General features: G+C 49.9%; 1 protein-coding gene across 2 annotated transcripts in view; it reads right to left on the bottom strand.

Moving 5' to 3' along the window:
- TMCC2 (transmembrane and coiled-coil domain family 2) overlaps window positions 1-24,840 on the bottom strand; it is a 38,674-nt gene extending 13,834 nt beyond the window's left edge. Inside the window, exons 1-2 of one of the 2 annotated variants that reach the window (XM_063114466.1) lie at window positions 24,634-24,840; window positions 13,419-13,958 (exon numbers count right to left, since the gene is read on the bottom strand). In XM_063114466.1, coding sequence (XP_062970536.1) covers window positions 13,419-13,958; window positions 24,634-24,840 — 747 coding nt within the window. Of the gene's footprint in view, window positions 1-292; window positions 320-13,418; window positions 13,959-24,633 lie in introns of those variants that run through there. The other variant, XM_063114468.1, reaches the window with a different exon arrangement.
- Between the last annotated feature and the right edge of the window lie 455 nt (window positions 24,841-25,295).

Consider the following 25,295-nt stretch of genomic DNA (forward strand, 5'->3'; position numbering starts at 1 on the left):
CCAGCTCCACCCAAAGTCTTCACCTGCTCTCCCTGCAGCCCTGTCCACTGGCTTAAGGCACCATCACTCCCAAGGCAGCCTCCCTACTCCAATAACCATGGGAGGAAGCAGACAGCAGCTAGCCTCACTAGGGGAATTCCTCTGCCCTAAGAGCCTGTCCCAGAAATCCGCTCTGCTCTGGGCACCACTGTAGCCACTTCTCCACTAGCTTCTGCTTCTCATTCTCCACTCTCCCTCCCCCAGCAGTGCCCAGGCAAAAACACCAGAGATAAAACACACATGGCAAACTCACAGCAGTCTCTTCCTCCTTGGACTTCATCTTGACAGTCCCAGCAGGAAATCCTGGGAGTGCTCAGCAGAGGGGGCCAGAGGTCCACAGTTGAGGACCACAAGCAGTGAGGAGCGTGATGGGGTGGCCAGAAGAGTCCCGCGCCTGCTGGGTCTCTCTAAAGGCAGCTTCCCAGACAGAATCCTCATTCAAAGACGAATGGATTCTGCACCCGCTTGAGCCTGGAGAGGGGCAAGGGCTTAAATACTGAGTGTCAACATGGATCACGCTGATGGAGCAATCCCAAGTTCAAGAAGGTGTGAACAGATAAGAAGGGCCCAGTGCTATCTCTGGGGCCAGAGCAAGGGCTTACAGCCCGAATCAGCAAGATCAGAAGTCCCCGCACCCTGGGCTCACGGAAACTGTACAAACATTTGTGGTGACTGATGACTCGGGGTTTGTGAGGACAGGAGCCTGGCAAAAAAAACCACACAGGCCTACTTCTGAGGCCAGCTGACAGGTAGGGCCAGGGAACACTTCCTGTAGCTCCCCATTTCTGTGAATGATCTTCCTCCCATGGTACTCAATCTTTATACTTTGGACCAAGCATGGTTTCTCTCACATAATGATTATTTGTAAACAGGTCTTACTGCCCATGTTAAACTACAAGGAAGGCAGGGATCTGATCTTAGGTTTATCTGGGCCCTTCACTGTGCCTAGCATAAAACTGGCCCTCCCTCAATATTTATATTGTAGAATGACTGAATGATCTATCCCATTTAGCTGCAGTGGAAGACAGTCCATTTACTGCAGTCCTGTCCTGGGTAGCAATGAAGACACCTTCGTCTTCTCACACTCAAGACAACTCTTCTCTGCCCCCTCCTTCCTAGACCCCACCACGCTAAGATTTTTAACCTTTTCTTATTAGCAAAAGAGAAGAAAGAGGAAGAGGGAGAGAAGGCAGTGGTGGTGGGAGACCACAGATGGGGAGAGGGCTGAGTGAGCCGCACCCTGGGGCTCTTTCTGCATGGTAGGCCTTACTCCCCAGGCTTCCTAGGATCGTGAACCCTCAGGAGCAGCAGAAAGAGGTTCCTGCAAGGTCACATTGCCCCACCAAGATGATCCTGGGAGAGTCGCCCCCAACACAGGCATCTGGCATCTCCCTAATGGGAGGTTTCAGCTCTACTCCCAGAGCAACTTACCCATCAGTACAATAACTGAACAGCAGGAGGAATGGGGGGGGGGCAGGGGTGAACCAATAGTCTGCTAAGAGAAAGGAACAGACAGGAACCAGGCAGATGTCTGCCAGGCAAGCCAGCAGGAAAGCCTTTTCTTCTATGAGTCTGTTCTTGTCTTTATATGTGAGCAGTATTCTAAAATCGGCCACGGATGTAGAGCTTCCTGTTCTGGGGTGGGGAGCTGAGAGCCAAGGCATTGCGGCATGGTGGGAAAGGCACTGCAGAGTCCTGAGTTTAATACTCACTTCCATACTTGCTAATGGGACCTGGGTCGAGTCACCATAGGCTCTGAGACTCAGTTTCCACAACTGCAATGGGCGGAGTATGTAAAGAGTGGGGGTTGATGGTGAATGTGGCTGGCAGGAAAACATGCCAAGGTGGAGCTCCCTGGGTGCTGGATAAGCCTTTCAGTGGCCCAGCAGAGGCTTGGGGGCCAGAAGACCTGGTATACATCCTTATCCTGCCGTTAGTGAGCTAACGGCCTCAACAGGCCCTGTCTGTGCTTCCTCACAACTGCAAGAGGAGGCAGGAGCACCTATAAAGCAGCCCGGACGAAGAGGCCATAGGAAATGAGAGCAGTGGCATCGAGAGATGGAGGGAGGGTGAGTGAACCAATCCTTGCAGACTTTCTGCAGCTGACTCTAAGTTTTCCCAGCTGCAAATGGTGCATATGATCATTATCTCCCAGGGCTGACGTGTAGGTTTTATTGAAATAGATTATTAGTCCTGAGGCTTCCTCATCATGTGTGTGTACACACACATACATGTGCGTGCATGCACGTGTGTGTGCATATACAGACTACAGCTTTCCAGGCGGTGCAAAGAAGACTTGGCCTGGGACAGAAAAAGCCAGGAAAGTAGCTGCCGTGCACAGAGTTGAGAGAGTGGCAGGTGGATCCGGGAAGAACTGCAGTGAGCACTAAAGCAATGGGCTCTGTAAGGACACGGACCACAAACCAACTCTCCTTTTGCAAACAAAAGGAACTGTTGGGTAAATGCCACCCCGTGTACCTCCTAGTAAGTCTTGGCCATGCCCCTCTGCCACCTCCTTTCTGGCATGGCTGAGACAGAGGCCACATCTCAGCCAAAGCAGGGCGGGCACCAGCGATGCACAGGACCCAGCAGCTAAGCTGTGCCAGGGGGCCTCTGGCCTCACTCCTTCCACCTTTGCAAGTTGAGTCTGAATCCAGAGGTGACAGATGGGCGCTCAATGTCCTGGAAGGAAGCCCGGGTCCTGGGCACAGGCTCTCCTCTCTGCACGTCTAGCAGGTCTCAGCCCTCTCTTTTACTGGGTTCCCCTTAGTTTAGCTTTTTCTTCCATGTTCTTCTTCCCTGTCCCTTAATTTTTTGCCATGTCCCTTCTTTCTTTAATACTCTTGAAATACTAATTTTTTTCTTTTCTCTTCCTTTGCCTTGTTATTATTCTTCAGTTTCCTCCCCCACCCTTTGAGTCTTCCGTCTTACTTTTCTCTGGGGAAAAAAAAGGACAAACCACACATTCCGAGGGGTGGGAAACCTGAGAAATAGGCTTTAGGAGCAGAGAACAACACTGAAAGCAGCTAAATTTAGTAGCTTAGAATACAAGGTGAAGCCTTCAAAACTCTCAGGCCCCAAATGTGCTGTGAAAATCTCCCAGTGAGGATTTCTCCTTAAACGGCTACGGTTTCTCTCAATGTTCACCAAGCCCTCTTGGAAATGGGAGTTTGGGAAGTGGTCATTATTCAGAGATCCCTCCTCCAACACTTACTTTCAGACCCAGAGTGTGCATCTTCTTAGAAACTAATGTTACCAAAGAGCCCTGCTTCTCCCCAGGGAATGCGGGAGGAAGGTTAATATTCTTCAGCGTGAGTGACAGCAACCAAGGTAGGCCTGTTTCCCAGGGGCACGTGAAAGGCAAAGTCACGTGAGCTAGAAGTACATTCAGAAAGAGCCAGAGTGGAGGCAGCTGCAGCATGCACACACTGGGCCATCTTTCAGCTGCTTCCAGGGACAAAGGATGCCATTTCTTCACCTGCTGGTCCTTTGCCGGTCTAATACCACAGACATGCCTGTTTAGGGACTCCGTGGGCATGGACACTAGCCAGATGCTCGGCGCTGCTGAGGACCACTTACCTAGGTCAGTTTTAGACAAATCAAAATTTGTGCCAGGCAGGTAGAAAAGACGGATGATTTCATGGCTTTATAGTCACTGTTTCCCCAGAGGAGGGTATACTAGGAACAGGCCCAGGAGAAAATGACCCAGAGAGAAAGTAGCATCTCCTTTTGGAGCACTTTTTAGAGTGCTCTCTACCCCACCCTATTTGCCAAGAATAATTTAGAACGATTCCTTTCTAAAAGCAGAGAACTGAAACACAGAACCCTTGCAGGCTCCTGCTGACTCAGGGCTCAAAGCTTACCATGAACTGATGTGGTTGAATGAGAAATGTGTGTGAAAGCAGCCTGCAAACTGTGGCATGCTGTTCCACTGGCTGTCAACGCCAGAAAAGCTTTCAAAGCGACATGACCGGCACATCCTGGGGGGCATGCCCACAATGCCTTCAAGCCCGTGAGAAGTCAGTAGACAGGCATGGGGCCCAGAGAATATTTGGGTCTGAAGCTGCCTTCTCAAGCAGTGAAGAAACCTTATATAATGAAGTTAATATTACAGAGCCCTTGTCTTTCCAGGGCAGGGTTCGCCTTTCCAGCCAACCAAAGGAGGCCTCCTGGTCACAGTATCACCTTGGATCTGATTTAGCTTTTGCTGAGTGTGTTGTATTATTCAGTAGCTATGGAGACTGGCCAGCCCTGGGGTCCCAGTGGTGGGGTATCTGGAGAGCTGTACAGAGAAGAAAGGAATGCAGTGAAAACTCCCCATATCCAGACTTGGGGGAAGGTCAAAGAGGATAAAAGAAGCAGTGGGTATCTGAGTTGGCCTCTGGAGGATTTGGGAAACAGGGGCTAGGGGTGCCGAGAGCAGCCAGATAAGCTGCTTGCAACACGCCAGCACCTGTCCCTGAAGAGAGAAGAGAGGTGGGAGAAGGCTACTGTCCCCAGAAACTGCACTCATTCCCCTGGCCCCTCTCTGCAGCTTCTGGGGAGCCCCCAATTCCCTAAGAGCCTGGAAGGCATCATCTCTGCGTCTATTTCAGAGCCCCCTGCCCTGCAGGATATAAATAGAGAAAGCCCAAACCGTGCCTATGAAAGAAAGAAGAAGCGGAAGCAGGGATCAGGTTAACGATACTGTATTTCCATTGCGTCATCTGGCACCAGAAGGGACCCAGGGTCACGTTTCTCATCTCAGGGATGTGGTGGATCCAGGGAAGAATGTGCTCGGTAGCTGGGGAGACCTGTGCCAATTCCCATGACCCAGGCCCCATCACCAGTGCCGGCTCCTCACCGTCTGGAACCTGAGAACAGAGAGCTCCTCTTACTGCTGACTGGTACCGGCTCTGGCATGAGGGGTGACACCCAAACCTGGAGCATGCTTTCCTCTTGGGCAGCACTGGAGTGTGTCTGAGGGAGAAGGGTGGAGACCTGGCTGGCACCATCTCAGCCCCAGGGGGCTACAGAGAGCCACAGGTGTCTCCCACAAGGTTTTGGCCTGTGCTTAGCAACAAGGGGGTTAAGAAGTCATGACCTCGGATCTCAGCTAGGTAACTTCACCTCAAGTATTCTGGAGAATTCTGTACCACCAGAAGCCAGAGCTAATCTGGAGAGCACTGGATACCTTCTATCTAGAAAAAAAGTCAGCAGGAAAAAGATGAATAAAGGCTAATTCCAGAGGTCAGCTGCCTTCTGGGGCAACTAACTGAGCCCCTGATTCTGTTCCCAAAGTCAGGAGCATGCTGCTGCTTATAAGCACTGGTGTCAGACCTTTACGTAAGGGCAGAGTTCTCATTTTTTGGCTCCTCTCCTGAGTGGACCCCTACAAGGCAAGGGGCTTCGCCTGAACAGGAGGAATTAAAATCAGACTAAAAGAACTTGGCTCTCCAGGCACAACAGGATACACCACTTTTAATCACTGAGACAGGGAGCAACGGATCAGGCAAATCACAGAGCCACCCTGCGTAGGCCTGGCAAGCGGCTGGCAACACGGGTCTGGCTTCAGAAGGCTCCTCTGAGGCTGGTGGGCTGGCTGCCTCTGGCTCTCCCGCTGCCTGAGGGACCTTTCCATGCAGAGAGAAGAGAGAAGGGGAGAAGGGATGAGATGGGCTGGGGGAGGGGACAGAGAAGGCAGCTGCCCTCCCTGCTCCTGGGTGTGAGAGCAGGCTGGCAGAGGCTTGAGCATGTAAGGTACATGAGTGGCCATGTGACTCAGAAGGCAGATGCATTTGTGTGAGCTGGACCCTAGAACAAGGCCCCTTCTGCCTCACCTGTACCCAGGCCTACAAACTCAGACACATCAGGGGCCCCCACGGCAGAGTGGTCTTCCTCCTCCAGCTGCCTAGGGCACATGTTTGGAAACCTCTCCCATCAGAGCCAGCCCCACCCACGTCTGAACCAGCAGATTCTCAGACATAAATAAACCAGGGCCTCTGGGCAGCTGCCAAGATCTCAGTCTTCCTGCCAAGAGCCAGGAGCTAAGGGTGGCCCCTTACTTGCCATCTCTTGGAGTAAACAGGAGTGCTTATTTGTGCCAGGGTGAAGAAGCAATCCTGCTGTTGTATAAATCTGGTGGGGGTGTGCACTGGGAGGACAGGATGTCCAGAGTCTGCTGTGGTTTAGGTGATGAGCTCAACTCCACTGGTTTCCCCATCTGGGGCCTGGAGATAAGATCTCCACGAGGCCACAGGGAAGCCTCCAGTCAGGACATCATCTCTCCACCCTTACCACTTCACCCCACAGCATGACTGGGGACATCCTGGCCCCCTCTCCCACCACCCCCTGCCCTCAAAGCCAGGGGCAGCAAGCTGGCCTGTCACTAAAAGTCCTCCTGCCACTGAGCACCTCTATGCCATCTCCTAAGGCTGTCCAGATGTGTTTCCAGCTCTGTCCCACGCTGCTCCTCAGCCACACTGGACAGGAGGGGAAGGGGCGACCAGGACAAGGCCAGGGGCTAGTCAAGAGAGCTGACTGTATACCCAGCTCTCCTGCGCCATCCCTTCCCCACACCCTCCAGCTGGGTGCATCTTGCACAAGCCCAGGGAGGGCGAGGCTGGGTGGGGAGTGTGGAGTCAGCTGGAAAGAGGTTATGAACTAGGCCAAAGGGAAAGTGATGCCCAACTAGACATGGAAGAGAGGAGAGGGAATATGAGCCTCTGACCCTACATTTTCCAGGAACTGCTATTCAGCACAAAATAAATAACTAAATAAATAAAATAAAAGAAGGGGGTGAGGACTCATATGCTTTCTGAAGAGCCAGGTGGCTCGACTCCGTCTCCACCAGACACATAACCAGTGATTCCTTCTCCTGCCTCCAGGTCTGGTATTTCCCAGAAGTTAAGGCCACACACAAATGGAGAACTGGATGTCACCTGCATTCTCTATTCACCTGCTGAGGCCCTGGTGCACCAACAAGTGATGACATTCCCCCCCACTTTACAGACATAAGACAGAGGGAGGTTACTTTTCTCAGTGTCACATACACAGTAGAAAGTAGAAGGGTGGGCTGAGATGACAATTTGTTTCTTAAATAGGGGAATAACTGAAAGCCCCACCTCAAAGACAGCACACTGGATCTAAAAGGAACAAACAATCACCAAGTCACCATCACCCAGGTTGAGCTGTGTCCCTACACTGTGAGCCCCTGGCTGTCCCCTGTCACACCTCTTTGGGGTTCCAGGTCCTTATTTTCCCAGGCTAGGGGCTGGGTAAGCTTCTCCAAGACAGCTGAGGAACTTTAGCTGCCTCCAGGGTGTTTTGGCAACTCAATGCCTGCCAGGGCCCTCTGGTCCGAAAGCCAGCTGGTAAGTTCTAAACAATGGTGAGGGGTGTGGGGATGGGGGAGGCTTATGAATTAAAAATAGATGCTAGTAATAGCCAGGGAGCTTGCAGGGAGCACGTGGGGCTGTGTTTACTAAAGAGAGAAGAATACCTCCTATTCATGCCCGAGACCAGAGTGGAACCACCACGGCTTCTCACCAACCAACAACCCCTGGGTCGGGGAGTCAGCTGACAAAGCAGGGTTTACCCCTGGCTGGAAGACCCCCTGCCTCTGGGACATGGAAGCACCTCTCTCTCCTCAGGACCCCCAGGGCCACACCCATTGCTGGAGGGACAGCTCCAGGTCACGAAAGCCATATAATGGAAGTGGACACCAAGAGATAAAGACACCCTCCCTGGGCTGAGGCAAACCATCTGCCCTACAGATGTTGCATAAAGTGGTCCCTGGCAGTCTTAGTGACTTCAGATCTCAGCTGAGTCTTGTGGACAGACTAGAAACATAGGATCTAGTCTCCCCTCTGCCAAAACCTAACAGGGTGCACTATGCCCGCAGTCAATCTTGATTCCTCTAGGCCTTAGTCTATTCATCTGTAAAATGGAGATAACAATACCTGCTCTGCCAATTTCATGGGTAATACTTGTAACAAAGCTGAAAGTTCTAAATAAAGATATAAAGCAGTCAGAGGAACAACCACTTCCTCCATTATCACCCTGAACCCAGGTCACCCAAGAGACTTGACCTGGTCTTCCACAGGCTGCAAGAAGAGAATCCTCCCTCCCCTCCGGATATCTCAGGACAGTGTGAAGACCAAACACTAGCCACTTGGAAAAGCCCCACAGAGAAGCTCCCAGCTCAGGAGCCTGCCCTGCTGCCCCAGGCCCCTGCATGCCACAAAGAAACATCAGCAACCCTTCGCCACCCCCTCCCCCTCCACCTGCTCAGGCAGAAATCTTCATGGGAGCCCTATTCATGTTCATGTTTTCCCTCCTTGCAAAATAGCTGCAGAACCAGAGACCCTTGCTTGGCAGGATGTTTCTCATTTGATTTTAAAAATGTATTCACTGACTCACCTGTGAGAGGTGGGCCTGGCTGCTGTTGCATGCAGAGCGCTTTCTCATTGAGGGCTGAACAACTTGCTTCACGTCCGCAGGGCCCCCTGCAGTTCCTGGTTTCACAAGGCCAGGCTACCCTGTTAGCCAGTGCATCCACATCTCACCCCTAGAACAAACTTCTCCCCGTGGAAGCTAGGCTTGCAGGCTGTCCAGGACCATTGTGTTGCATACTATCTATATGCTGACAACTCCCAAATTTATGCCTCCAACTTGGATCTCTCCCCAGGACTAAAGACTCGTACATCTGACTGCTTATTTGGCATTTCCACGTGGATGTTTAATAGCCATCTCAAACGTAGCAAATCTAAAACCTAGCTCTGATTTCTGCCCCCCCACATCCCTTGCCAAATAGCTGTTCCATATGCCATCTTCCTCGACTCAGTTAATGGCAATTTCTTCCTTCCAGCTGCCAGACCAGAAACCTGTGAGCCATCTTTGCTTCTTCCTTTCTTTCATGCCCCACATCCAACCCATCAGAAAGCTCTGCAGCTTGCTCTCTGAAGCAAATCCAGAAGGCAGCCACTTCTCCCACCTCCACCACTCCCACCATCATCTCGTCCCTGGAGTATTCCAGCAGCTACCTAACTAGACTCTCTGCCCACATCCTGGCTCCCAGTCTATTCTTCACACAGCAGCCAGAGTGATCTTTCTAAAAGATGTCACTCATCTGTACAGAACCTTCTAATGACTCCCCATCTCACTTGGGAAAAAAGAAAATCAGAAGTCCTTTCCCTGGCCTACTAGGCTCTGTGTGATCTGCAGTCCTCCCCACTCCCTCCCCAGCCCACCTCTCCAATTCTCTCCTACATTCTCCACCTGGTTCACTCCACTCCAGTTGCACTGACCTTCCTGTGGGTTCCTCAAATACCCTAAGCACATTCCAACCTCAGGGCTTTTGCATTTACTGGTGTTTCTACCTGAAATGCTCTTCCCCAGCTATCCACATGATTCACTCTTTCACATTACCAGAGAGGCCTTTTCTGACCAACCTGTCAAAAGAGCATGCCCACCCCCACCACTCTGCCCCCAAACTCTGCTTTTATTTTGCTTCTTAGCATTCATCACCACCGAGTATATTATGTAGTCATTTATCTAATGGCTGTCTCTTCCCACTTGGATACAAGCTCCATGAGAGTAATGGCTTTGCTTTCATCCCTTCATGTATCCCCAATGACCAGAACAGTGCCCAGCACATAGTAGATGCTCAATAAATATTTGTTGAATGAAGGGGAAGCAGGGAGGTGCACATAACTACCTGTGGAAAGTCCTCTCTTCTTGAAGAAATCTAAAACCAAGGTCATCTACAGAATATATACGAAATGATTCAACAATTAGTGGCCAGAAACTGCTGGAAAATCATCCTCAAGCATGATGATTATGCCAAAGTGTACTCTGAGGTTGCTCTGTGTTGAACATGCTGGAGGCCACTGACGCCACTGATGGTGGCTGCCAGCTGGCCCACGTGGGGGTAGCATGGCACAGTGGAAAGAGCACTGGATTTGGTAAGGTCACATCCCCTCTTTGAATCTATGTCCTATCTAAAAAACTGGGATATCTTCACCTTGCTTATCTACCTCACAGGACTGTTTGAATGAATTCATAAAACGACGTCTGCAAAGCACGTCCTAAGCTGGAAAAGTGCAAAGGCACACCTGAGCTGCTGTACAGTGCCAGGCATGCAGCATGCACACAAATTCTTGTTGAATGAATAAATTTCCAAATGTCTCCTAGTGTTGAGATGCACAAGGACACAAGCAACAGTCTGTGTTGATGTGAGAACAATTCTAAATTGTGTGTGGAGATGTATCTGCTCTGGTGATAATCTACGGTAAACACTACTTTTATATTAGAGTTTCCCTAGGAACCCTAACGCTGGCAAACCCACCGGACATCACATGCCCCAGATGTAGGACTGTCTGGTCATCCATCGTTTCTCCTTCTCTCTCTTCCTTACACTCAGGCCATCTTTCTTTCATCTGTCCTCCCACTAGACGCTCTGCACTCTTCCTTCCACAGCAAACAGGCTCCGCTTGCCCATGCTCGGGGCACCTGGTCCACCTGCAGGCTCTTGCTGCAGCTCCCCTTCCCGTGGGCCCTCTCTAGTCAAGTTGGCTCTTTCTCCCACATGTCACATGCTCTGGAGGTGGGACCAGCATTGTACCATACTTAGTGTTGTTTCAGCAGCATGACCCCTTCACCCTCATGGACAAACCCGTCCTCCTCTGAGGTCCCTGCTGTTGTGCTCTTTCCCGCTCTGCCCTCACTCATCAAAGCCACCAGCTGCCCTCCCTCCTGACCACTCCCGAATCCATAATCCCTCAAACAAAGCCCTTGTTCCCAGGCTTTCTCTCTACCACGTCCTGTGACAGTCAGGGATTTCAATGTCATGTGAGCAGCCCATCTGACCACCTAACCTCTCAGTCTGCCATCTTAAGTTCAACATCTGTCCATTCATTCCTTGTCTGGTACGCTCCATGAGTACACTCTGACCCTTGTCTTCCCCATCCGATCCCCCAAATCTTAAACTCCAATGGCCTCTCCTGTCTCTCTCACGTCTCTGCTCTCAGTGCGCCTGCTCCCCAACTCCCTCAAAACCCCCGCCTTCTTCTCTCCACATCCGTCCTCCTCCCCTTCCCACCTTCTTCCCTGCCAGCCAAGATTTCAACGTCCAACCCTTGGGAGTGCTCTCTGACCCAAACCCCCAACTCCTTTGCCACTCCTAACCTTTCAACATGCCTTCCCAGCACCCCCAACTCTGGATTAGTCTGATGACTCTTCAGCTCTGCTCCTACCCCTAGCTGCTGATGACTACTTGGGGGAAAATACATCCCCACCCCTGGGGTGCTGCCGGCACAAACTGCAAGCCCCCACAACACCGCTACTCTCAATAAACAGCGGCACCTGTGGTTCTTCCCCCACAGAAAATGAACACTAAGTGAGAACTCATTTCTGCCTCTCAGAGGGGACTTTCTTTGTGACCAGTCCTAACGCTGGCCTCTGTCTCATGCCCGCTCACCTACTCGCTGACTTCACTCTAACGACAATTCCCTTCCTCACTGCTATCTTCAACCTCTCCCTCACATGGCCCCTCCTGCCAACACAGAGATGTGCTCACGTCCCTCCCATCCTAACCCAACGAAAACCAGACTGCCTCAACCTGCTGTCCTAGTGTCCTCTCCTTTCCCAGCAAGCTACACTAGCTGCCTCCACTTCTGCCCCTCAATCCACTTACACTGGCTTCTTGCCACAGTTGCTAGTGACCCCACTGCTTGACTCTGCCTATGCAATTTCCTCCTCCTCCAAGCTCCTTGCCCCTTTTGCTTCAGCGTCATCTCTCTGCTCCCTCTCAGGTGCCTTGTGCTTGGCCTGTCCCTTCTATGGCAGTTGGGTCCATCCTGGGCCTCCTTCTCACTCGACACATGCCCCTTCGAGGATCTCATCCACACCCATGATTTCAACCTCGGTGCTGACTCCCAGAGCATTCGCCCCAGCCCAGACTTCTACCCTATAAACCCAACTGCCAGTTGGTCCTCCCTCGTTGAACAGCTCCCAAAGGCACCTGCAACTCAACAGGTCCAAAACTGAACTCATCACAAAATGTGCTCTTTCTCCTGTGATTCCTCAGCTGGAGAATGCCCCATTCTTAGGGCTGCTAAGCCAGAAACTTTAGAATCTCCTCTACTCTTCCCCTTCCTTTGCCTCATATCCACTTTCTCACCTACTACTATTGAGTCTAACTTCCAAATATTTTCTGAACTTGTCTCCTTTCCATGCCCACTGCTTCAGCCTAGAAAGCAATAGCTCCAAAAATAGTTTCCTTGACGCTAGGCCTGTCTTTCCTTCCCAATCTACTGTCAATAGTGAGACTCAGACGGACCTCATCCCTCCAGTGTCCTGCCTAACAGCCTTTGACAGCTTCACACCACTCCCAGACTCAACATGGTAAGACCTTTTGTGATCTGGCCTCTGTCCACCTGTCAGTTCCCAACAGTGCTAATGCTCCAACCACAATGAACCCCTAGCAGCCCCCAGCACCAGCTGGCTTGCTTTGCACATGCTACACCTTCCCTCCCTCTTCCTTTCCCCTAGTTTTTCCCTGGCTAAATTACACTTCTTCTCCAAGATTCACCTCAATGGTTTCCTCCAGAAGGTCTTTGCCAACTCCCCTCTCCCTGCTCACTGCCCGCTGTCCCCTGAGGCTCCCGAAGCATCTATCACAGCCTTGTCACCATTCTCTATCCACTCACCCATCTGTCTCTTCTTTAGATAGTCGGCTCGTGAGGACAGCAACGCTGGCTTGTTCATTCTTACAGCACATAATAAGGATTCAATAAGCATTTGTTACGTGAATAAACAAATGAATATATAAATTCATCAAGTGCCAAACTAGCTTTTCTCCTTTCCAAACAACACTTCATGGATTCCTCCCCTATCTTCTTTGGTGGGTAATAATAGTACTCATAAAAACAATACTGTGCTAGGCCCCACGCCAAGTATCTTACATAGTTAACTCATTTAATCCTATCTTCAATTGGCAATACTGAGGTACAGAGAGGTTAAGTGACTAATCCAGCTAGTAAGTGGCAGAACCAGGGTTGGTTCTAGTCTGTGCACTTTACCGAACTTACTACCTCTTGGCAGCATGTTAAGGAAAACGAACTAAAATTAATATCAGCCTGAGCAAAATATCATTTTGAAAAACAAACCCCTAAACAAACAAAACTTAGATATTTGGGAGATCATCTCTTTGTTTTTGGCTTAGTCATACCTCTGACTCCTTCAACCAGGGCAGATAACTCTGCAGGCAGCAGGGTATCAGGACCCAGCAGTTAAGGCCCCCCAGCTCAGACCCCCAGGTCCTGAGACCCCTCAGCAGATGGCCCTTGCCTCTGAGTCACCCTCCACCCGGGGGGGACCCTTTTCTCGCCTGGCCTCACCTTGTCCCCGATGCCCTCAGCCTCCTCAGCCAGGAGGTACACGTTGCTGCCATCGGCCAGCAGCAGGGCGGTGTCGGTGGTGGAGGAGGAGCGGGGGCGGCACTGGTGCTGGTGCAGGATGGCGGCCAGGCCGCTGTCCTGGGGGGCCTTGCGTAGCAGGTGGGGGCTGCCACGCTGGGGCTCCAGGGAGCTGCTCTTGGTGCGCCGGCTGCTGCCCCCGCTGCTGCTGCCCCCGCTGCTGCTGTGCAGGCTGGCGCCCCGCTTGATGGAGGGCCGGGAGCGGATCTGCTGCAGCACACGGTTGAAGGCGGTGGGTCGGGCGGGCAGGTCATGCAGGGACATGGCATAGGAGACACGGTGCATCTCCGGGGAGCGCTCCTTCTCATCCGGGGAGTCATGGTCAGACATGCCCTGCTGCTGCTGCTGCTGTTGGGAATCCTGAGATGTCTGGTGCTCCCTCTCCCGTGACCTGCGGCGGCTGTGGAACAGGTGCTTCAGGCCGTGGCCAAACATGGAGCCCTCTGAGAGCTGCTGGATTTTCTGAAGGGGAGAGATGAAGAACACTAGTGAATGGTAAGCTCTTGAATGCCTAGTCCGGTGGGGTGAAGGTAAGGGTCTGTTCTTGGGAGACAGCAAAGTTACTACAGCCGTCTGAACCTAAAAATCCCTATGGATGGCCTGTCATGCCTAAAAGGTCACCTTGCAGAAAGGTGGCAACCCAGACCCACTCTTTCATTCCCCAAGAAATGCACCCCTGTGGTTTCCCACAGGACATTCCCAATCAAAATGAGGATTCAGTGTTTCTAGCAATGATGCTCTCAAGGCTACAGTCTGGGACTCAGAGGCACACACAGGTAGTACTTGGCTTATGGGGTTGTACCCCTCTAGATTGATCCCACTCCCCACCCCTCTAGTCCCTGCCTTCCTCCAAAGTAGACCTTCCTTCAAGCTGCACTGGCTCTTTCTAACCACCAAGCATCCAATTCCAAAGGTGCCTCTTTGCGACACTCTCTGAGAAAGTCAGGGTTATACAATCAGGTTATGCTGTTGTAGCAGATACTGCTAATTGCCTACCCAATACTATTCCTCTTTCTTTGTTAGCAACCAAACTGCAAGGACTCAATATGCCTTGCTAAAAACTGCTTCATCAGACTCCCATGCAGCTAGGATTAGCAACATGATGCAGCTTTGGTCAATAGAAAGCAAGGTGAAGGTTTCTGAGCATACTTTTGCTTTCCCATAAAGGCACTGGCCCTTCCTACTTCTTCCCATCTGGAATGTGAAGGTAATGCCAGGAGATGCAGCAGCCATTTTGTAACCATGAGGTAACATGGATGAGAATGAAGACCCACACACAGATGGAGCAGCCTAAGGGACCTGGGAACTTGATGGCCTGTAGAACCACAAAACCAGTTGTAAATGCCTACCCTAGGATTACTGTTGCATGAAATAAATAAATCTATCTATTGCTGGCAAAGAAATAAACTTTGCTTCTGCAAGCATACCTTATAGTGTAGTCAGTAATGTAACCAATTCTTTAGCATACATATCAGTAGCAGCTATCCAAATGAATGTCTTTCCTCTCAGACTGGAACACAGCAAAGAGACCCTGGCACCCCATGCTGTCCTGGCCCCAGCTTTCCCTCCTAGCTCTGCTGCTGAGATATTCCAGCTGCTCGTCAAGCAGGACTGCTCAGAGAGGCAGCAGGATGGCCCACCAGGGCGAGGCAACTGTGGTATAATTCCAGACAGCTGCTTCTGTCAGGGGATGACCAATCTGGCCAGACTGAGCCCTCTATAAGAGCTTTGGAGCTGTTGAGAGGAAGGTGGGGCTTGGAGGCCCACATGAGACCTCACACTCGATGACTCCTAAGACAGAAACTCAGAACCCAGCCATTTAGGGATCAGTGAGCCATAGCAGATTTTCATCTATGAGGAACAACCCATCATCTCATGAGGGAGCCTTAGCCATTTTTAAAAACATTCCAAAAAATTACACATACTGGATTTTTTTTTTTCCTAGAAACAAACTTGTGGAGCAGAAAAGTAGATCATGAAGAAACCAAGATAAAACAATCCTATATCTTCTGAATTAGCTGACTGCACTAGTTACTTTACACCTCCCCATGGAGTTAGTGCCAACGGCTACGCTTGCATCTGGATAAAAACCACTATACGACCATGTACTTAGGATTTTCATTTGAGTCTCCCCACAATCCTCAAAGTTGATAAGGCCCTGCCACTGCCCATTTTACAGACCAGACAATTTACAACATCACAACTCACCATGAACAAGTAGTTTGTAGTTTTCAAGGTGCTTTTTCTCCTGTATCACCTCATTTGATTTGCCCAGATACTAACAAAAGCAACAACTGGAACATTTCCCACTTATAGATGAAGAAAGTAAGGCTACCACTACTCCTTCTCAATAACTAAATTCTGGGGTAGCCACAGAGATGTTAGTTATATAGTGCAGGGATCCCACAGGAATTTCCATCCTCTTGGGGCCAGCCTAAGGCAGGCCTATGAGGCCCACCTGCCTGTTTTGGATAGAACTAAGACATCCATGGCGGAGTGTACAGGGCACATACTCTGCTGTGGACTTGGAATGTGCCAGATCCAGGGATGAGTCAGGACAGCTCCCTCTTCCTCAAGCCCAAGCTGATACAAGACCTTCCTCCAGCCACTGCGGATGCAGCCAGCTGCCTCTGGCATTTGCCCGAACTGTTTCAGCTGAATGGTCACATTACATATTACAAACTGTCTTTCTAGCAACCTATTCTAGGTTCCTTCCTCTTCTCCCCGATTCCTAAACTGGCTTCTCCAATGCTGAGGCCCCTTTTCTACAGACACTCAGAGAGAAAGAGTTTCCCTCCAAAGACTTCACCAGAGGTTCTAGAGCTCTGAGGCATTTTCTCTCCTTCAGCCGTGGGATTCAGGTGGAGGTGCCAGAGAGAAGTACAGCACCCTCTCTGTCTGCCGTACTGTCTTGGATCCTCAAATCCTTGCCCAATTTACTTTTAAATTTATACAACAGCATTTTTCAAAGTACTTGCCAATTTATGCTGTCATTCTAACCTGACACTAGCCTAATCTCAGGAGCTAGGAATGTGACAGATCATAGTGTCATTGTCTCCATTTTGCAGATGAAGAAACTGAGGCACAGCATAGCTAAGTGGCTCATCCAAGCCACAGAGATGAAGCCCCACCCTTTTCTAGTCTAATTTTCCTTCCCTGGCTCACACATTAAATCCAAGACTAAAGCAGATGTGTTATTTGCATGTGTCCCAGAACTGTATCAAAGGCAGGATCAAAGTCAAAAGAAATTGCCTGGGTCACAGGGAGTCAGGTCCCCTAAACTGGAGTCTTGGATAAAGACCTTTAAACATGAGGTCTTCATTTCCCACCTCTTCAGCTGTTCTGCCAAGATGGTGACTAAGTGACCTCAGGACCTTTGCCCCTGCAGTACCAAGTAGTCTGTTAAAGTCCATGGTAGTCACTAGAGAAAATAACAAAAAAGACATCAAAGAACAATGGGGGTGGGGTGGGGGGAGAGGAGGTTGCTGCAAACGAAGGGGTTTTTCCTCACTCACAAAGCGAGAGGCAGGAACAGCACGGTGACACATGGGCTGGTCTGCTTCTACGTGTGGGTGTCAGGGAGGAGATGGTTAAGAAGTTTTGACATAACATGGTGTTTTTTTTTTTTTTTTTTAAACCCTCAGCACATACACATAACCAGCTACAAGTTTTAGAAGTGAGGAAAACCATGGTGACTAGCTTGAGGGAACTTAGCCACCAACGCAGCAGAAATCACCACCTGCTCTGACTAACAGGTTCCAGCTACTAAATGTCACTAGCTTTTCCACATCGACTTTTGCTATTCTACAGCTGCCAGAAGCCATTTGGTGGCCAAATGAAGCCATGTGTTAGGAAAAGAGAGCTGAGATGTTTCAGAGTTAGAGGTGAGACACAAACAGAGCTCTTGTGATCTTTGAGAACAAAGCAAGAGGCACTGTCCTCAGAACTGGCCAGAAGTTAGCCCAAAAGGAGAGCTTCCCAGGATGAAGTGTCAGCACCTGGCGAGGTAAGTGAGGGAGATTTGCTGTCTCCTGCCCTGGAACTAACTATCTTAAGTGCAGGAAGGGCCCTATCTCCTTGGATAGCAATGGCCTTTCAGGAACAAAGGTTGGACTAGATGGTTTCCGAAAGATCCTTCCTGAGAAGGCTGTGGTTTCTGAACAGTTAGACTTCATCCGTTTTCCTCCCTGGGTGTGGGTCCTCCAAAGGGGAAGTTTCCTCCAAAATATGGAAACACGGATGCATGAAACCAAAACTAAAACACTTCAGGGTACAGTATCTTTGGAACCATCTGATTAAAAATGGCCAAAAGCAGTTTCTAATTCCTACAGGTCTCTGTGTTCTCAACAAATCCCAGAAAAGCTGAAAGGATCATAAAAAGTCACACTAACCTATAGCTAATTATCCCACCCAGCAGCCGACTGCATAGCTCTTCCTCCCACCTGGGTTTGAAACTCCCTCCATCCCACCAAAGGTACAGTTGCTGCGAAGGTTCAGCAGGGTGACTGGGTCACCCTGAGCCTTTGCAAGCCTAGGTCGCCAATGTTCCTCTATTTATAAGGTCTCTATGGAAACAGGGCCAGCATTAGAGAGCTAATCACTGTAAAAACCCACAGAATTCTACTCTCGTGATCCAAAGTGGATTCTGGATGTCTTCTATTGCCCTTGAGAAGCTTTGGGCAGGGAGCCTGAGCGGGGAGCAGGAGAGGGACCATCATCCCAGGTGTGGCTCTGATAACCACAATGGTAGACAAGACTCGACAGCTGCAACTGTTCAGGCCTGTTTGGGGTTTCTATTGGAAACACAGTGATGAAAGACTTTTTTTTTTTTTTTTTTTTTTTGAAGAAAAAGCATGACAAATTTTATTATTTAACATGCTGGGAGGGGGCAAAGCACAGGGGAATCACAAGAGAGTAACTTCGATGAAAGATTTTTGGAATCATTTTTTCTTCCCCAGCAACACACTTCACATTAGAAAAACAGATCTCAACTCAGAGGCAAATGATTTCTCCATTCTCCGTTTTATCTTAATTCCTCATTGCTTTATTGCTTAGAGAATTCTGCTTGGAGCCAATGCAAGTCAGGAAAGGTCACCTTGTCCACCGGGTCTTCAGGCAGAACAGACTCAACACACACCAGCAGAGATTTTTATTGAAGTTATCGGCATGGTGTGCCCTCTCTCTGCCTCTTCGTGTCCTACCCACCCATCCTCCCTTACCCCCCACCTCCACAAAGCCCTCTCTGATCACACCAGGCTGCAGTGATCTTGCCCTGCTCTGAACTCGTGAGCGTTCATCTTCTGCACCGCTCATTTTGCAATTAATCATGTACTGCCTTGTGACACCGCTTCCAGCGCTCTCTCCAGCTGTTATTCAACTTTTCACCTCCCGATGGACAGAATTCTCAACGAGAGTATGAGTGAATGGACAGCAGGAGCTATACTGTCTAAATCTTTGTGTCCCTAACATTACCTGGCAGAGAGCTCAACGCAAACATGGTGATTGCTATTTAATTATTTGTTCCAAATCTACAAAACTATTTCTAAAATATGATTTAATACTTAGACAACTCTCTTTTCCAAAGACTTCATCTTTTCCAAAGATTTAAAATGCTCAATCAGGCTGCTTTTTCTTATGCCTAACCCAGATTCCTGCTGCTGCAGCTTAAATCTTTGTCCCAGTCTACCATCTTAGTAACTGCCAAGACTGAGCTGGCTTGGGAGGATATGAACACAGACCAAGAAGCCAGAATATGTTTACGGTCTTCATAAATGGCATAGGGAGGGCTTATGCTGGGCTCATGTCCCACAGCCAGCTTTGTTTTCCACGGTGGACATCACTCAATTAACTTGGCTGGAATAAGGAAGCCTTCAGTCATTTGGTTTGAAAAATCAAATACTGTTTTTCTAATACAATCACCAAACATATCTGCTATCCCTCACAGCTTTGTTCCAACTTCTCAACATGGAGAGAGACTTAAGTGTTTGGCTAACAAAGGCAGATCCTGTCCATCCAGGGCCTCATTCCAAAAATGCACCACCCTAGTCCACGGGGATTTCAAAAGGAAATGCCACTTCTTAGAGGAGAGATGAAAATAGAGATGAGTTTTAAGTTGGCCTCTAAAACCACTGCTGAGAGGCTGCCCAAGCCTTTTTCCCTACCCCCCGACATCCACGCTTTTTTTAAACTTCAGCCCAAAATTCAGGTCCTGCAGGGTATTTCAACTCTGAGGGAGAAGGAGAGATTCCTGTTAATGGGATTGGCAGTTAAGACACAATTAGACACACAAAAAGAAGCACATTCTGTAAATACTGAGTCTGCATGACAGTTCCCATTAGAACTAGGGCAGCTGGGAATTAATCTAGAACCCAGTATGTGGCAGTAGAACAGAGAGCTTCGTTTGCCATATGCTTTCCCATCAGTCACCAATTCCTCCCGAGCCCACATACAGGCATACAGGGCTGCTCTGAAGATTACTGTATGCGGGGTGAGCGCGGGGAGCAATCCTGGGCTTCAGGACCCTCTGCCCTCCTCACATAAGGCGCAGGTGGGATAAAACAGTCAACTTCAGCGTGCTTCACCACCTTCCACTGTTCCTGATTCTTCCAGTCAAAGAGGGCAAAGCCCCTACAAAAGCCTTGGCACTCACTTCCCCCATGTAGAAAGCCCTTCAGCTCTTGTTTGGTAATTAATGTTCTGCCCTTTCTTTAATATCTTGCTCTAGATTCACTTCCTGCAGAACACCTTTCCTGATTAACCTCAAATGTTTCTGATTCCATTGCATGATGCTTGAAGCACCTTAAACTTACATGTCCTTTGATGGATGATTTTCTTGCACATATTTCATCCTGTTTGGCCTGGAAGCTTGCCTGGAGGTGAAGCCAGTACCTATTGCCAAAGAACTAATTTCTCATCTCTTTGCTTTCAGGTCTACCTCAATTCTGCCTCTCTTGATGAAATCTATCCTGGGGGTCCAGCTCCCACCTGAGATTATAGGAATCTTCAAGCCTAAACATATCATTTCTAAAGTAGAACCAGGAGCCTCATGATGCACCAAGACCCCAGAGAGCCATATCCTACCATGAAGACCCTTGCCTGGAGCCCCAGAGCACTCACATGCCTTCATCCCACCCACACTCCTATGAAGTAGCTTGTCTTCTCCCCAACTTAAAAAATGGGGAAAATGAGACCCATAAATTTCATCAAAACCCTGGGCCTTAAAAAAAAAAGTACGAGAAACAAAAACACAGAAATGAGAAATGCAAGCAGGGGCTTCTTGGGAATATCAATGTTCTTTCTCTTGACTTGCGTAGTGGGTATGTAGATAAGGTGTCTGTTTGCTACTGTTATTTAAACTGTGCATGTATATTGTCAGGCACTTTTATATGCATGTCATACTTCACAATTTAAAAGTGTCTTTACTGCTGAAGGTGTTCAGTATCTGTTGACCACATAAACCCTTCCCCAGTGGGCTCTCTTCAGGAGTGTTGAAGGAACACAGGGCCATTCACTGGGGGCTGAAGCACCTGCCACCACCAGTAAAAGCTGTGAGTCAGCAGGGAGAACCATACAGGATTCAGTTGTGACTTTCTCTCAGATATTTGGCTTCTAATTGTTTTTCCTGCTCTTCACTCTGAGCAGGCAGGAAGACCAGTGTATGGTGTGAATAGAAGAATCCAAATGAGTCTTGAGTCAGAAGCACTTAGAACCAGGATAGGAATAATGGAATTTGGAGCTCCCCTTTTTTCTTCAGGGGATATTAATACTGCTCAGAACTCCCTAGGGAAACCATTTGCAGGGGCTTTTATGAGAACCTCAGGGATAGGCCCCTGGCCAGCATCTCCAGACCCTTCCTTTTAGGAAAGACTCAATTCTTCAGCTGCACAGTGGTGGGGAGAGATGGTGAGGCTGGTAATTTCCTCCCCTGCCTTCAGGCTTCTATAATGTATCAGGACAGAACCTTATGCTCAGCCACTCATCCCAGGCCTCAGAAATACCTACTACGTGCCATATTTTTAACAGGAGTGTGTGCTCCAGGTCTCTTTCTGCAGTTTTCCCCTAAGCACCCCCCTCCCCCATTCCTAGTGGAGCTGGGTTTTCCTGCTGGAGAATTCTGGCGTACTTTTGGTCAGCCAGCACTCTGTGGCTGGCCACCCCAGCATCTCCTTCCAATGAGCAGAGAATCTGGTGGCAGCAAAGAACTGGATAATGAGGACAAATGAATTGAGACATGAGCTCCGGTGGTTAGACAGGAATCCAAGCCGCAAGTGGCTGGGGAATATGATTCTGAATGGCTGGGCTCCTGTTGCAGGAGTGTATGCTGAGATCGCTCCTGAAGGTCACACAGGTGTGTAAGTAGCTGAGAAGGCCTCCAAATATCTGCAGGAGCCTCCTGAGGAGCAATGTCCATTTCAGATCATTCTGCAGTTTCAGTTACAATTTTAAGGTTGCTGTTTAACTCCTTTTCTTCTTTTCTCTGGCCCTTCCCACCCCATAATCACAGATTCCAGGCCACCGTGGCAGAAATTTGAAGGTTCACAGTAAGATGCTCCACAGTACTGAAGGACCACAGGGAAACCACAGGAGCCCCTGAAATCTCTGGCTATCACTAAGTTAAGCATCATTCAGATCTCCTCGGCAAAAACTAAAATTCTCTCCTCTTCCCCCTCCCCCTCAACCTCCATGGAGGTGCTTTATTTTTCTGCCTCTTTCTGAAGATGATTTCCTCCAATCCATCACAATGCCTGGAGCTGTCATTAGAAAATAGAAGCGGGACTAAGGGACTGAAAGTTCTTATCTCCAAAGTTTAAAATGAAAACAAAAGTAAGCCAGAACTGCTGATCTGCCTTGGCCAAACACAGGTGTAGGGTAGGAGGTATTGAAAAATTAAACTTGCCCCTTTCTGGTACTACCATCAAATCAAATATGATGGAATTTTTCCATCATTGGAAAACAGTGCCAGCATTGAAAAACAACTTTTCCAGCGTTCCAAAACAAGTTTGGACATACTCCAATATTCCTAATCCTTTTCCCCAGAAAGAAAGCTCAGAAAAGTTAAGTGATTTGCCTGAGACCACACAGCAAATCAAATTGTGATGGACCCCCAGTTCACGTCTGGTTGGGACGTCCCTGCCCTGTAGTAAACATGCTGTGATGAAGCAGATAGAGATAAACAGGAAAAGGCCCTGTTGTTTCCCCGTGCTCCCATGAGCAGGCAGCAGCTCAGTTTTCTCTTTGCTGCCAGCCTGGGTCCACATTGCTGTGCTCAACCTCAGTGGTTTGTTTTCTCTGGGGATGGGGGCAGGGGAGGCTCCTCTTGCACCTGATTTCAATTCTGGCTCAGGGAAGTTTAGCAGTTAATATCAAGTACATAGTTGTTGCAATATCTGCCGCTGACCAGAATGAGGGTGTCACCAAAAAAGAGAGAAATGATATAGGAAGGTGGAAATGAATGAGCTTAAGGCAGCCTTATCTACAGAGACAAAGACACTGCAGCCCCCATACCACGACCAGCCCACTTTCCCTCACAAAGGCACCTGGGGGAAATGAATGGAGCTGGCAGTCTCCACTGCTGGCCTGAGCTGGAGAGTAGGGGGTTTCTAAGGCTGCCACTCATGGACTCAGGGTGAGGGACCCATCTGGTCAAAGAATCAGGCCAGATTCATCTGGTCCACCTAGAATGAGGCTGAAGTCTGTAGCAGAAGGTTGGCCTCCTTCCCATGACAGCATCTCCCTGGACCTCTTCCCCCTCAACATCTCACTCAAAACAGGACCCACACCTCCTGACCACACGGTGTGGACTCGGGGGTGACAGCTGGGATAGACACCAAGGACTCCTTGGGCCTGACGGAAGCACCAGCCTCCTGCACAAAGCTTCTCCTACGGATCTCATCTTTAGACATAAGGCTAGCCACGAACCTCTGAAAAGGGCAGCAGCAGAACCGCAGGTCAGATTTGAATAACTATCCCAAATTTTTAAAAGTGCGCACACCAAGGAGCTAGTTGTCCCCCTTTTCACCCATCCCCAAGGAACACAGATAGGTAACATACACAGGTAAGACCACACACACTCACCTGCGCTCTGACTTCCTGACTCCCAGCCGCTCAGGCCAAATGAAGAATGTCATTGGCTTGTTCTGGTGAGCTCCTTAGTGGCTGCTGCCATAGGATACAGGCTTTATTTAACCTAATGGAGTCCTTTCTGCTCCCCTAGCCCAGACCTGGCACCCTCTCTAGAGAAAATTCCCCGGAGGCATCAATCTCCAAGGTATCTAAGTTCCTTCCTTGGGCTGACATCTCGCCTAGCCCCGTTGGGAGCTGGCTTGAGAGGCCTGAGCCTGCAGTCCCTGTGGCAGCTCCAGCAAAGGTGCATTATTTATCCCAGCTGCTGTTTTAATTGATATAGAGATATATTCAATACAGCTCGCCAATTGTCTCGGCAACCTCAGGCCGGAAAATAAACAGCTCCATGTGAACTGATCTTTCAGATTCTGGTTCTAGCTGCCGGCTCAGCATGTGTGCAACTTGAACCAAGGCCCCAAACCAGCCCAAGAACTGCTTGGCCACCTGTCAGTTCTTCACCCTGGGGGTTGGTGCAGCAGGCAGGAGGGATCTCCAAGCACTAGCTTAACCTCTGGCTCCACCTAACGGCAAGAAATCCACTCCCCTTTCACAGATGGACAAACTGAGCTTCACCCAGGAAGGTGCTCAAAGATCTCAATGGGAGGAGACTAATTCAAGCAAAAGAAATTAATGGTCACCTGCCTGGCCTCTCACGCTGCAATTTTCTTCTCCTGCCATCCTACAGCAGAGAAAGTGATGTCAACTTTTTAGTTAACATCTTGGGTTTCTCCAACCCTTTGTCTGAGAATAGCACTTCACACATTATTCAAACCATCTCGGATGTGTGAGTCACTAAAACGTCTGCTGAACAGCGGGCCACAAACACAGAGACCTGAAATGGAGCTGCAAGGCAGAGGCACCAACGGTACCTGACGTCCCCCTAGGGTTCTAGCGGCTCATCCTCTCTGACCTTTGCCGGGCTTCCCCGTCACTTTCATCCTGTTAAAGCACTTCTGCGTGGGGTGGGGAAAGCTAAGTCGCGGGCTGGGCTTGCCAGGGGATGGTCTGCGCTCACCTTTAAATCAGGAGGCTTGCTTCGGGGCCCCGGGTTGGGCGCCGCGGCAGCGCCGGCGTCTGAAGTTGGTCCGCCCGCAGAGTTAGCACCCGTGGCTTCCCCAGGCCGGAGGTCCGCGCCCGGCAGGTGGCAAGCGGCGTCTTCCAGCCCAGCGCCATCCTCCTCGCCCTGCTGTTGCTGCAGCTCGTCTGATTTGCACCTCTTCATGGTATATGTGGGTCGGTAAGGGGAATCTGTCCTTCCAGCGCGCCGTCTTGGGGGAGACCGCACCCCCTTTTACACTCAGAAATGAGGCCTGGGGTCTAAATTATTAACAGGAGGGGAGTCGGCAGATCACGATTTCTTGAATTAAAAAAAAAAAAAATTGTAAAGCAGGATGAGGGAGGGGCGAGGAGGGGAGCCTTGGTTACAGCTTGGAATAGTTCATTACGACCTGGGGAGCGAAGGCAGGTGACGGTCGAGGCTTCGCGGCAGGAGTCCTTGGGCAGTCATTGGAGAGAGGGAGGGAGACAGCCCCCGGCCCCCAAACTTACTACTTCAGGGCACGGGCAGGGCGGAGGGGAGCTGGGCGGCGCAGTGCATCCCTCGCGGCTGGTCGGGGTGCTGGGCGAGGCAGGGCAAGGGGCCGCCCCTCGGCGCCGGCCGCGGCCCCTGGCCCTGCC

This window comes from Cynocephalus volans, chromosome 11 (genome assembly GCF_027409185.1).
Source record: "Cynocephalus volans isolate mCynVol1 chromosome 11, mCynVol1.pri, whole genome shotgun sequence".
NCBI lineage: Eukaryota > Metazoa > Chordata > Mammalia > Dermoptera > Cynocephalidae > Cynocephalus > Cynocephalus volans.